Source organism: Morus notabilis, unplaced genomic scaffold, assembly GCF_000414095.1.
Source record: "Morus notabilis unplaced genomic scaffold, ASM41409v2 Scaffold283, whole genome shotgun sequence".
In the NCBI taxonomy this organism is placed as follows: Eukaryota; Viridiplantae; Streptophyta; class Magnoliopsida; order Rosales; family Moraceae; genus Morus; species Morus notabilis.
In genome coordinates, this window is record NW_010360513.1 from 730,972 (window position 1) to 744,994 (window position 14,023).

The 14,023-nt window shown below is 34.5% G+C and overlaps 2 protein-coding genes across 2 annotated transcripts in view; one reads left to right on the plus strand and one right to left on the minus strand.

Moving 5' to 3' along the window:
* LOC21405504 (ABC transporter B family member 25, mitochondrial) overlaps positions 1–1,005 on the plus strand; it is a 13,399-nt gene extending 12,394 nt beyond the window's left edge. The window contains exon 20 of the mRNA XM_024164657.1: positions 526–1,005. Coding sequence (XP_024020425.1) covers positions 526–669 — 144 coding nt within the window. The 3' untranslated portion in view covers positions 670–1,005. The remainder of the gene's footprint in view (positions 1–525) is intronic.
* A 9,974-nt stretch (positions 1,006–10,979) lies between these two features.
* LOC21405506 (F-box/kelch-repeat protein SKIP25) lies at positions 10,980–11,333 on the minus strand. The gene has a single exon (XM_010096645.1). The coding sequence runs from the start codon at positions 11,331–11,333 to the stop codon at positions 10,980–10,982; it is 354 nt and encodes a 117-aa protein (XP_010094947.1).
* Between the last annotated feature and the right edge of the window lie 2,690 nt (positions 11,334–14,023).

Consider the following 14,023-nt stretch of genomic DNA (forward strand, 5'->3'; position numbering starts at 1 on the left):
ACATATATATATATATATATATATATATATATATATTGTCCTGGTCTCTCCACTGGTTCCAGTAAAAGGAAAGCACCTGTACTATCTTTTCCGGGAGCGTTATTGAATCTCTGTGTTTCTAAACTTGCTGTTTTGCTGCTTCAAACTGTGTAGAAAACCTAAAAATATTAGATTCAGTCCATGATATTCCTTAAATTTCCTCTTTTTATCTGTGATTTGCAAACATAGTGCATTAATCATTATGGTTAACTAGGTTTTTTATTGCATCTACATAGTGGGAGATAGAGAGATGGGAGATGAGCATAATTGATATCTACATACTTCAAGTAAACTTGAGTTATCTGTATATTTTACCAATGTTGACCAACTTCTGTCTACATTTTTATGTCCTCCTTACATATCATGCTTTTTTGTTCATTCGTTCTCTGTTTTCTTTTTTCTTTTTTTTGGCTTTTTTAAGTCATTCGATTGTGACTTTGTAATATGCAATCCTGATTCGGTGAATCTCTTCTTTTTGATGCTTAGATAATAGTTCTAGAGAATGGAAAGGTGATTGAACAGGGACCCCATGAAGTTCTGTTGTCTAAGGCAGGAAGATATGCACAGCTCTGGGGACAACAAAATAACACTGTGGATGTCTTAGATTCCGCTGTCAAATTGAATGCATGATTCACTTCCCTCCCCGTACTCCCTCCAGAGAAAGAAAGAAACTGGGATTTATGAAGTTGCCCTGTTTTTATTAATGTGAATTTGTTTCCCCAACCCCGGTATCATTTTATAGACATATTTAGCTCTCTTTAGATATGGAAGATTCACTTTAGGTGGAAAGAAATTTCCTTTTTTTGGCTTTAAGCTGAGTGTAGAATTACTTTCAGTTCCCCTTCATACAAATCTTGCAGGAATAGCGCACAAGCAATAAGTTATGTACTTCTAGCCGCTGTGTAAATGGATTATTATTTTGGCTTTTAATGTATTATACCTTCTTCAATCTTTCAAAAGTATATTTCGAAGACAATTTCATGTCTTGAGTGGATTTTCCCATTTTGTGTACTTCATTTCTCTTTTTTTTCTTCTTCTTTAAACGTGGTGGTGGAAATATTCTTAGCTTACGTAAGCTTTTTTGTCGTATCGACGGCGATAGTAACATACACGTTGGCATTTTGCGACGCGTGGCCTAATAGTTTCACGTCGAACTGAATCGGAAGTTATTGGCACTTTTTTGCGGGAGAAATCGAGCTTTCTACAGTTGTCAAATCAACTGCTGCATGTAACGCTAACTCTGCCACCGACCCGAACATCTATTGCATTCAGATTTAAGGGCTAAAAACACTCTTCTTGTGTTAACTCTTTTACTATGCTTTGAATGTCCATGTTAAACTTGATGAATTCCTTAAATGAAGAACTAAAAAGAGATTTTATTCTCATTCTAACCAAGATTCGAGCAATCTAAGGGTGCGCAATTCCCATTTCCTTCTTGTGGACAAAACAGAGTTGATCTGGTAATTTTTCCTGCTTGTGCATTAAAATCTGGGTTGTTCACCAACAAGCCAAGGTGTATCAAACTGATTTTTTTTTTCTCTATTCTTAGCTAATTCATTCTTCCTTCCTCAAATGTGTAAACTCTAAGCTGCTTTTTTAAATTTATCTTCATTTCTTAGCAGAAGTGTGGTTAATGACATGACTTTTCCATTTGACTCACTAGTTTTGTTTCCATTTTCCCTGTTACTTCCCTTTTGAAACCGTAACAAATTCCTTCGCTTTCAGAAGACGATAATAAATGACAAAAGAAGAAAACTACTAAAATTACCAACTTGTTTCTACATTTGCATTTTATCACATCAGCCCCCAAAATCTGCACCTTTTTTTGCTTGTTTGTAGGACCAAAGGCCTATGCTATGTCATATGATCATTTAAAGAAAAGATGCAACATAGATTTGTAATTCTGCTGTCCTTCCTCCTACGTTTACATAACACAATTGTCTTAATTTGGCAAAGAAAAAGAAAGTATGGATTTTCAAACCAAGAGTATCTGCATTATATGGTAAGCTAATTACTACTGTTTAACCAAAAGTATAAAATAAGCAATAAATTTAAAGTCATGTCTGCGGGGGTTACAACTGACTTGCATGCACAGAAAAGAGAAGTACTTTTTGTCTGTTTCTCTCTTCTCAGTCATCAAAATCCAGAAAGGCATTTTCTTCCTCGTCTGCCGTTTTCTCTCAATCACCAAGAACCAAAATGGCCTTTCTTTTTTGTCTAAATTGTCGTTATTTTACTCATCACTGAAGAAAAGACTAGATTTTTCAGTTTCCCCCCTCTTTTTTCTTGAAGGGCAGAAACTACGTGAACTGAAACTTTTTTCTTTTTTCTTTTTTTTTTTTAAGTAATAATACGAGAGAATAAATACAGGGGTCTAAGTGAATACAAGTAAAATGTCTAAGGAAGGAGGTGAAGTAGAAGTGTCAGGGCAGAGAAGAAAAAGTGCAAGAATATTGGCATTGGAGGAGGAGAAGAAGGAAAAACAGAAATGCGATTCGTGTGCCGCCGCCAACAACACCTACAATCTCAGCAGCAAAGCCAAAGCTAGCCTTTCTGGGATTAATATAGGATCCTTTCAGTATCAGCAGCTTCAGGATCACGATCATGTCTTTCCAAGTAAAAGTTCAACCATGCCGCCACCTTCTCTTCCTTCTCTGAAGCGCGGCCGCAAGCAGAAGCGACTCGAAGACCTTGATCTCTTCTCCCTTGCGCAAAGCCAGTCTCAACAGGTCCCATTTTTCTTTCGTTACAAACAAACTTTATGTGTAATGTGAATATGTGCACAATGAGCATGTGTGTGCTTTCTTGCTCAATATGGGAATCATTATATGAGTGCTTGTTAACTACAGTGGTTTTTTGGGAGATTTATTTAGTCTGTAGTCAAGTGTAGACCATAGCATTCGTTTAGTTTGGAACACGTAATATAATTCCGTTGTGAAATCATGAATAGTCATTTTAGTCGATACCTTTTATCGGGAGAAAGAAGTAAATATCAATTTTTTTATAAAAAAAAAATACTTATGGTAAATAACATTTTAGAGTAAAATGCATATACGAACTATGTTTACAGTAAATTACCTTGTAAATTTGCCTCGTGTATAAATCATTTACCATAGATATAATATTTATTATGAATATTTAGAATATTGATATTTATCATAAATATTTTTTTTAAAATGTGCCTATATGCTGTAATTCTGAGTAATCTATTCATGCGTTTGTTTTATGAGTTTAAACTACTTTTTAAATCTTTTTATGTTTTTTCTCACAAAATTTAAATTTTTGTTCAAACTTTTTTATTTAAACTTATATATGAACCAAACGATATATGTTATTTTTCAGGGGTGTTCAAAAAACTTATCAAACCAATTAAACCAAACTGATTAGGTTTTACTTTAAATTGATTTGATTCGAGCTGTTTGGAAGTCTCTTCTTTTTATTAGTTTGGTTAGCCGTTTTTGAAATTTCAAACCGTGAAACTGACCAAAAGTCTTTTATAAATTCTTCTACTTGTAAATCTTTCTTTATTTTTCCGTTCATGTCATCTTTTCAATATTTTAATGTTATTCTACACTGTATGGCTTACGTAAAATTTTCAACTAATTAAAAGCTTAAAAAATGTTCAATAGGTAATTCGACAATCGACGGTCAACTCAAGTTTTTTTCTATGTCAGAAATCATTCGATTTATAGCTCAAACCAACCAAACAGGGTGTATGATTTGATTTGATTAATGGTTTTTTTTCTCTAAACCGACCATGAATAGTCCTATATTTGGTAATTGTTTTCACATAAAACATGAGAATCCTTTCTTTTTCTATCTTACACTAAGGTAATTAATTAGACAGAATTATTTATGCGTGTCATAGAAGGAGCCAGGAGGTTAAGGGAGCCAAAAACAAAAAACAAAAAACAAACAAAAAAAAAACCTACAAGTTGACTTGCATAATATTCATGACTTCTATTTTCTCTCTATTTTTTTTTCTTTCTTGTTTCTAATTCCCACTTCTTTGTCATTTTCCGTTATGTGCAGGATAGAGAAAACCATACAGACGGAAATAGTTCAATAAAAAATGGTAATCCTGTCATATTCTAAACAGATATTTTTTATAACATATTTTCTACTGTTTTTAATTATTGGTACCATGATTATTGTGATTTTATCAATTGAACAATTTAACAATCATTTCTACTGCTCAGATCAACAACCAACTGGAGTGTCACCCATACAGTGGATACCAGAAAAACGAATTCTGGAGTGTGTTCTTGATATACTGCAAAGGTGCACATTTCTTTATTGTAATTTCTTTCAAGTTGTACCCAAGAAAAAAAAAAAAAAAGAGCAACTTATATTACTACTCAAATTACGAAATTATCACCGGTAGTGGTGACATAGCGGTGAAAAATGACTTATCAAGCTTCTCTATCCTATCATAGAAGGATGATTCTCATTTTTCGTTGTGAGGTTGCAATTATGCCTCTCATCAGCCTGCCAAACATGATTAGACTAATGTGACTTTGCATTCCCTAATGCTAGTTGACAAAAGTATAGGCTAGATTCCTTTAAACTCTACATGTGATCTCAGTAGATTGTCAATAGACAGTAGGGCCCGAGTCATATGACGACGTCACTCATCTCCTTTTTTTTTTTTTTTTTTTTTTTTTTGCTAGCAAAAAAAAAATTACTTGGGAGATTTTAAATAGAAAGGATGTCAATATTTAAGGTGAAACTTGATTTCTAATTCTTATGAATGATATTCCTAATGTAGGAGGGACAAATACAAAATATTTGGCCAGCCTGTTAACCCTCAAGAGGTTAGTTCCTGCAACTTATATTAAAGTATCAGAAAACATTCAAGATATCTAATAAACTCCTCATGCAGTAATTGATTAATCTTTCATTGAAAGGTGGATACCTACTATAGTATTATCAAAGAGCCAATGGATTTTGGCACTATGAGGACTAAACTTCATGAAGGAAAGTATACAAGCTTGGAACAATTTGAGGTCTGTTACCAAACAAATAATTATTTACAATTCCCATTCCTGTTTCTTTTCTCCCATTTGCTGCCTTTTTTTTTATATATACATGGAAAGACACTAATAAAATTTACTTACATTTTGCTATGTCTCTGCCAACCGCAGCAATAAGGGAAAATGAAAATTATGTTGTCAACTAAATATATATATATATCTGTTATGAAACTCAGGAATATAAAACTAATAAGAAAATATTTTAGAGAAAGAGACTACGAGAAGGAGAGGTTTCTTATTCTCAATTTTGATATCAAAAGTTACAACCAATGGAATGAAAAACATCCGTATTTATAATGAAACTTGAAGTTACTGTATTGGGTTGTGAATTTTTTTACAAAGCTCTTGCAGTAATTGTAGATAATGGTAGAGAGCCACCACATAAGACTTTTACAACACTATCAATCTTTTACAAAACAATATTAGCTAATAAGCTTTTTTTTTTTTAAAAAAAAAAATCTGCAGGGTGATGTGTTTCTAATATCCAGTAATGCTATGCAGTTTAATTCATCAACTACCATATATTACAAAGAGGTACGCTTGCTTTTTTATCATCATCATCATATTAAGTTTTGTATTTCACCAATTTTGAGTTGAACACATGAAAAAAGATCATCTTTTTACTTCATTGGTAATGCAAATACATTTGACTTTTGAGGTTTCCAGGCTCGTCGTATGCAAGTACTGGCCCAAATGGTGTTTGGTGCTCTCAGAACTGATCCATACAAACTTGAATCACAATTCTCATTAACAAGAGGACGACCCACAAAACGACTACCCACAATAAGTGAAATCAAAGGTCCACGAACAAGACTTGCTAGGCCCAGTGTTCTAAAATTTGGAGCCTCCGAACTTGGTAAGATCCATCTAACATGTCCCTTTACTGACTCATGAGTCCAATTGTTGCCCTGACTTTTCATTATAAAATGGTGCCACCAATTTTGAGTTTATGTAAAAGGGTTAGAGAAAACACGAAGAATTGTGAGATGTGTGATTGTTTTTTCTTTGTAAACTTCTTTTTCATCATTATTTTATTAATTATTGTAGTGGTTGAAAGATGGCGTAATCTTATATTCAAGTAAACATCTATAAACTTTAAGCGGTTGTTTTTATTTGATTTATTTATGCGATTTTGTTGTTCTCTACAATATAGAATTAGAGCGTGTAATTGTTACCACGCCTTTCAAAAGACAAAGAAGATATTTCACAAGTTCAATTCCTTTACTTGACCAAATCTTGATTGGTAACATAAGCTCTTCGTACTCGGCCTAGAGTAGAAGGCATTTTTTTTTAATCGATATCATTTGAGTCTATTTTCTAGATTACGTGCAATCTAAATCTTAGATATCAAATGAGGTTTAAAAGCAATCTCTTTCATTAAAACCTTTTCAGCAGTTATAGGGTGACAGCTGATAGAACGGCTCCGATCATATTTTTTATTTTTATTTATTTCCAATCAACTGATAGATGAAAAATATAACGTATATACAATGTGATGTATTGCAGTTCTACCAATATCACTGCCATGTGTCACAACTATTGAAGATCATAATCACCTAATAAGATACACGTACTTCCATGTTTGCGTTACTAGTTATGTTTGTGTGGAATTATGGAGCGTAACTTGGGTTCATTTGTTCCTTTCTTGAACAGGATCAAGAGATGGTGAGAATTCAACTTCACCTAAAAGAGGAAGGCCTCCAATTTATAGGCCTTGGGAATGCTTTGTCAGTGAGAACGAATCACTAGTTTCATCCATCTACAATGCCCCCAAAATACTCGTTGAGGTAAGTTATCGATTCTCATACTACGATTTTCAAGCCAAAAAGGTGAAAACGAAAGCACACATATTGGAATTTGGGATTTTTAGAGCGACTAAACTTGTTGGATTAATTTATCTGCCATAGCTAATAAGATAAAAAAAGGCTTAGCTACTAATCTAATGCCAACCTTTCACCTTTCATGCATTTTGGCTGTACTTAGTTATCTGTTTGCGTCATGTGTTTATTATTGGAATGCTTTTATCTTTCTGCTAGAAAATATGTCTCACTTGTGTTTCGAATTATCCTGTGACATGCTTTTCTTGTTAAAACGTAACACAATAATGATGAATGTTGATATTTGGCTCTGCAAAATCAAACGTCGGGTTGTGGATTGTATAGGCATAGACCCACAATACATATAAATAAAATTCCTTTTAACTTTTATATTACAACTAAATGATTTTGTTTAATTTAAAAATCAAAATACACAAAATCAATTCAAGTTTGTAGTATTTAGTCACCCTAAAAAAAGAATTTTTTTTTTTTTTTTTTTTTTTTGGCTTTGAAGAACTAGTTGTAGCTTTATTTTCTATCTATATTAATTTCTTAGTTTCATTTTGTACTGTATAAATTTTTCCCATAGCATCTTCCCATATGATATTCTGATCACATCACATAACAGTATTATATATGGTCTCCATTAATATTAGCTGACTAACATGCATTTTCATTGTAGAGCGAAGACAAAGGGGATAATTATGGATACAAAGAAAGCCTTCTACGTTTTGTTAAGGATTTGGGACCAGCTGCTCAGAAAGTAGCCGCAAGTAAACTCATCAAATGTCTGCCTAAACCTCCAAACCCATCTCAGACTCCGTTAATACCTCCACACCAAACAACACAAACACTTGTGCTTCCTTCACCATCTTGTCCACAAAGTACAAATATTGCCTCTTCTTACAATCTTCTCCATAACTTACCGGCCGGGAGCTCGAATCTCGCTTACAATCAACAAAACAACACATTCCTTAATCCTCTTAACATCCAGTCTTCCACACAAGGAAACCCTCTGATCAGCTCTTCTAGTGGCATACAAATTCGTGATCCTATTGATAGAGGAATATTAAAGACCAACAATAATCTTATGTTCCCTTTGAAGGAACCGAGTCAAGGGCATGATCACGTACTAGGGAAAAGGCCAATTTTGATGGATAACATTACTAGTACAAATTTCAATGTCTTTGGTAGCTCCTTCACAGGAAACAGGACTTACCCACGTGACCAAAACTTGAGCACTACCATTAGACAAAATCTTGCTCAACATAAACAACAAAAAAAGACCAACATTCAGAATAGCAAGTTCTGGTTAGCTTCACATTTACGGGTCATCCCGGTTCATAATCCGAATACGGGTAAAAGGTTCATGAAAACTATTGACATGATTGCAGAAGCTAATAAGCTGCAGAAAGGGAAACAATTACAGATAGTTGAACATGATAATGAACTGTTCAGTAGTAATTGGCAGTCAATGCTTAGAGGGAAACAGCCAGTGGTTGGTGATCATGATCTTGATGATGATGAACAACTTTCCAGCACTAATTGGCAATCAAGACTTGAAGACTTTGTCAACAAAAACAATATCTTTGATCTCAAGTCAACTTCTGGTTCTTCTCAGGCCGGGACAAGTGGTAATAATTGGCAATATCTGATGAACTCAAACTCTATGTGTAACTCAACAGAGACGGATCAGTTCTTGGAGGGATTTCGCAATGGGATTTCAAGCCTGCAAATGCTGCTAAGTAATGATCACCAGGATCATAATCCTTTTCCCTGTGGTTCATCATCTTCAGCTCAGTTGGGAATATTGCCAATGCCATTGTACAATGAGACATCATGTATTGTGCATGAAAGAGCTGGTGCTAGTAGTAGTGCTGAATATCATCATGATCGACGACCGGATTTTAGTACTCAAGAATTACTATTATGGAAGGATTCTCAACAGCCTGATTTGGCTCTTCAGTTGTGAGTGGTCTTTATATTACATGATAGGCTCACATGTAGGGGAATTAATAATGGAGACTCTTTTTTCCCAGTTTTCTTTCAGTTTATGATGGACCTTGTTATTACTCTTTGTAACCTGTTTAAGGACTTTTCTTTTACGTTATGGAAGTTGAAGTTTAGTACAGAAATACCAATTTTCTTTCAGTTTGGTTAATTGGGTATAAAAAAAAATCCAACACGTTTTTCTTAACCATCAGACCTTCATTAAGCACGATCTAATATGATTCTGATTTAAAAAGTACTATGTCCTAACCCTCTATGATAATTCTTTTGATGAAATAGGCATTAAACAAGAAAAGCCATAGATTGGAGAAAGAACATTTCCCAATTAGAAAGGAAAAAAGAAAAGAAAAGAAAAGAAAACACACACAACTCATGGGGAAGCAAAACACATATGTGCATGTGTGTGTCTACTACACTGGATAGTGGTCTGAGCAGTGTAACTTGCTGCATGGTCTCTGCTAGTTCCTCGCTAATTTCCATCTCAAGTGTTCTCCTCTTTTTGCTAGTTTTCCTTTTTTGGATTACTAGGGAGAGGAAAAAGTTAACAAGAAAAAAAGAAAAAAAAAGTAACTCTAGAAAAAGAACATGACTAAACCCTGTTACCCTTGTGTGAGTATCACAATATGGTGAAGCGTGAAAAGACACAGCGTGTAAGAGAGAGAGAGAGAGAGAAGTGCAGGCTAGACAGAAAGCACATAATCCCAAGTAAATACACTTCTCTCATCACCTGAAGACCTGAAGATGGAATCAAGAAAGATTTAAGAAAATTTTAAGCCCCTTGTCCAAAGCAGATTCTTAGAAAATCCCCTAATCAGCAGTGACTAATATGAACAACGAGTACCACTACCAATTAAAAAAAAAAAAAAAAAAAAAAAAAAAAAAACAAACAAATCAGTTTTTTATTTTATTTTTTATTTTCTGGTCTTTACCCTTCTCTAGAATATCTAATTAATTGTTTTCTCCAAGATAACATAAGCGCATTATTTAGTGGGTAGATTTGATTGTAGAGGGGACCAATTTATTTCATTTTCACTGACCTAGGTTGAGATCAGGACCACATAAGATTGACCACTGTTTTTGCAGCTTGATTCCCCTGAGTTGTCACTGTCAACATCTGGTTTCTTCTCTCTTTTCCCTCCTTAGATAGATATATAGTGGATCTTCTTCCTCTTCTATTTTTCTTTTTATTTTTCTCTGGAAGATCTTAAAAAAAAATATATATATATATATATATATTCTTTTAATGTTATACGAGATTATACTGCCTGCTTGCTTGTAGACCCCTGCAAGGACTTCGAGTTTTTTTTATTAAAAAAAAAACTGTTCCTTAGCAAACTCCAGTTTTCATATCCTACGTAACGATCTTCACTCTTTAAGTTGGAGATGGGTGGGGCAGCAGTCAGCAGATGGATGTTTATGTAAAGAGAGTCTTGGAAAGCAATTTAGCTTTGATAATAAACAAATATATATACATAGATAGGTACATATATATGTGTGTGTGTACTCTCTCTTATTGCGACTGCCACCGAAACAGGTAACCATTATGAGAGCATACCTCTGGACTCCACCGAACTCATGGGACCCTTACGATGGTAAAGGAATTGCACGGCCAGAAGAAAGTGTATAGATCCTGCCTGCAATGTCGTATATATTGCATCTCCATGTCGTACATATACATATACACACATTCACATGTACACACACGTATATATATGTATGTATATAGACATACACGGGCTATCGTATGATAATATGAGACTCCAATTTCCTTAGTCGGGATGTAATAGGCTAATTAGTATTGAATTCAAAGCAATAAAAAAATAAAATAAAATAAAGGATAAATTATTATAAAGATTCTTCCTAAATTTTAAAAATAACAAATTTTTCACTTAAATAATTCTCCGTTACCACATTTTCTCCTTATTCACCCCTATATTAAATTTTACACAGTAAGTGTGACGTGTCTGAAATATTTAAATTTTAATGTAATATGAAATGACGATTTTGTCTCATCCTTTTCTCAGGTTTTCTGTGTATTTCCTGGCCAAACGTCACAAAGCTTCCATCCGCCAGCCGCAATCTACTCCACTCCTCTCAAGCTCTCCGACTCCACAACCTTTTCCCACTCATCCCTCTCTTCATCGTACCTCCTCAAAACTCTCGTCGCCTCATCCACCATGAACATCTCCTCTTCATCCATCGCCGCCGCCGGCCCCCTCCACCCTCCGATCATCCCCGCCGGCATCTCCTCCCACACGTCTTTCTCGGCGTCGTAAACGACGCCATCCTTCATGGAGCCGCCCTTCACGTTCACCATATAGAGCTTCCCTCTCCACCCGACGGCGTCAATGGCATCTCTGCTGACCCTCCCGTCCTTCAGATCACCCACTCTCTCCCAAGAACTTTCTCTCTCTAGATCCCATCTCTCCACCATCCTCACGACTTCGTGGGAGAACTGCAACCCGGAGCGAGCCGGCGGCGCGGCACTTTGAGCGAGGGGCCGAAGGAGAGAGGGAGGGAGTTGAAGGAGGAGGAGAGAGAAGAGAAGGAAGAGAAGAAGAAGGCGATCTTGGAGAAGATGAGAGAAAGCCAGACTCCGATAAAGGCGCCAGACTTGAAGTTGAGGGAGTCGAGGATGTAGGAGATCATGAGGCCCACGGTGAGAGTGGCGACGACGGGGGTGCCGCCGAGGTCGAGAAGGAAGGCAGCGCATGGGAGGAGAGCGACGACGATGCGGGAGTTGTGAGCGAAGAAGGAGACAGCCGGAGAGAAGCGAGAAGTGTTGTTGTTGAGGGATCTAGGGGAAGAAGGGTCAGCATCGGAGGGGTTAGGGTTTGGATCGGAGGAGAAATTGTTGAAGGAGGGTTGGAGGAGAAGGAAGGAGCGCTGTCTGAGGAGGAGATGTGCGGATGAAAGGAGCGGGATTGGAGCTCCGGCGGGATCACCTTCGCCGGTGCCGGAGACGATGATAGGATTTTGGGAATTATGGAATGGATTTCAGGATTTGTCCTGACAATGAGAGTGCTAAAAACGTGACACTTATCGTTCAAAATTTAACAGAACAGAGAAGGCAGATAAGAGATAAGCGTGCTAATGAAGAATTATTCAGAAAATTGTTTTACTATATTTAAAGTTTAGGGAGAATTTTTATAACACACCAATAGTTTAGGGGGCACAAATATAATTTATCTTAAAAAAAATAAACCTTTATGCAAGACTGACACTTACTGAAGTTTTGACACGTAATTAGTGGGTAGAAAGAACCAAAACGAGCAAAAGTGCAACACATGATGAGAATGATAACTCAATATGGGCCAAATTAAGAATTTGGAAGGTAAAACAGTTTCTGCAAATATATATATATATTAATCGCAGATATCATTTTCTTGTCTCCAAGCTTCTCAAATATTCTAAGCTTAACAGAAGTGACTTCTTTAGTAAATGGACAGATAGCTTAAGAATTTGAAAGGTAAAACAGTTTCTGCAAATTTATCTTTTTTGTTTTTCTTTTTCTGCATGAACGTATTACAGTTTAGTAACAGCTTTTTCTTTTCTTGTATGCAAAACATAAAGGGCCAGTAAGCGAAAATGTGTTTTTCTTTGTTTTTTATTTTTGTTTCTTTTCTTTGCCAGACATGCCATATCTGCAATAAAATAAATACATTCAGGCCGAGCTCTAATTATGTAATAGATATTAATCTCAGAATGACAACGAATATATATATATATATATATATATATTATCAATACAGATAGCTATTAAAAACTATCTAATATTGTTTTAATGGTTATTTTAATATTTATTTATTGATGAATATCGTCGTCGTTTTAACTGTAAGATATTTATCTCGTAGTTATAATAAATTAGTTAGTTGAAAAAAAAAACATTTATTGCAATTAATGAAAAGGTGGATCTATTTACATATCACTTTGTATTCTCCACACCCTCTTCGTATTAAAATTTCTAATGACAAAAAGAGCCTCACATAAAATGACAAAAAAATATAATTATAATAGACTTAATTACATAATTAAATTTTATAATAAAAAGAAAACTAATTATATAGTTTTTTTTTTCTTTCAACACACCCACATTATTATATCCCAAATTATAAACTATTGCTATTTTGAAAACTATAGTAGAGCCCTAATTTTTATTTTTTAATGACCCTAACTTTTATTTTTTAATGACTTGAAAAAAAATTGATGAGAATTAAGTTTAATTTTCTTTACAATTTGTAGTACAATTTTTCTTTGTCTTTTTTTTTTTATGTTTATGTTTTTTTAATCATTTTTTTAATGGCTAATCATTTATTTTTTTATAAAATTGAATTTTTTTTCTTAAAGATTCGTTTTCTGCTTTTCTTATGCTATTGAATTCATTTTTTTCCATTGTCTTTTTTATCAACACTAGTTATCTCATGTTTATGTTCTTTATTGTTAAAAAATGTAATTGCAATTATGTATGAATAAGGGCTTCATTCCGAAAATTTGAGGCAAAAAATTATAGAGATAAAGAAATAATAGATTATAATAAAATAGTGGATGTGAAAAGAAAATTATGAAAATAGTTAGGGATTCAGCCCCACAAAAGTTCTTTCAATTATTGTTATTTTTTTTTCTTATGTTGTTATTTGTGTGGCTGTATTATTGCGCTAAAAAACATCGCCAAAAGAGAGACTAACCAGGAGCAAAAGAAGGCCACCAAACTTGATTAAAATTAATTTAAATATATACGATTATACAAATATATACGAGAAATAGTGTTCAAAATAGATTAAGGAAGAAAAAAAGCCCCACTTCACGTAATAAAGAACTTTCTTTTGACACAACGACCAGCGTCAAATGAAGATCGTACGGCTGCCATCTCACAACATAGTGAACCGACTCAAGACACAAAAAAGAGAAAACGACAATATGACGGCATGGAAATCAATTGGAACGCAAATGGCATAAACGACATGAAAAGAAAAGAGAAAAAATATATTCTGACAACGTGACAGCACAATTATCAAAAAAAAAAAAAAAAAAAAAGGTGACAGCACGGAAATTGGGCCCATATCACCCCCGTTTTTGATAAAAGAAGGGAAAAAAGAATATTACAAAAAAAACAAAAAACATTAT

Bases quoted from the DNA above. Each gene is read 5' to 3' on its own strand.
- LOC21405506 (XM_010096645.1), bottom strand. From the start codon at position 11,333: ATGGTGGAGAGATGGGATCTAGAGAGAGAAAGTTCTTGGGAGAGAGTG.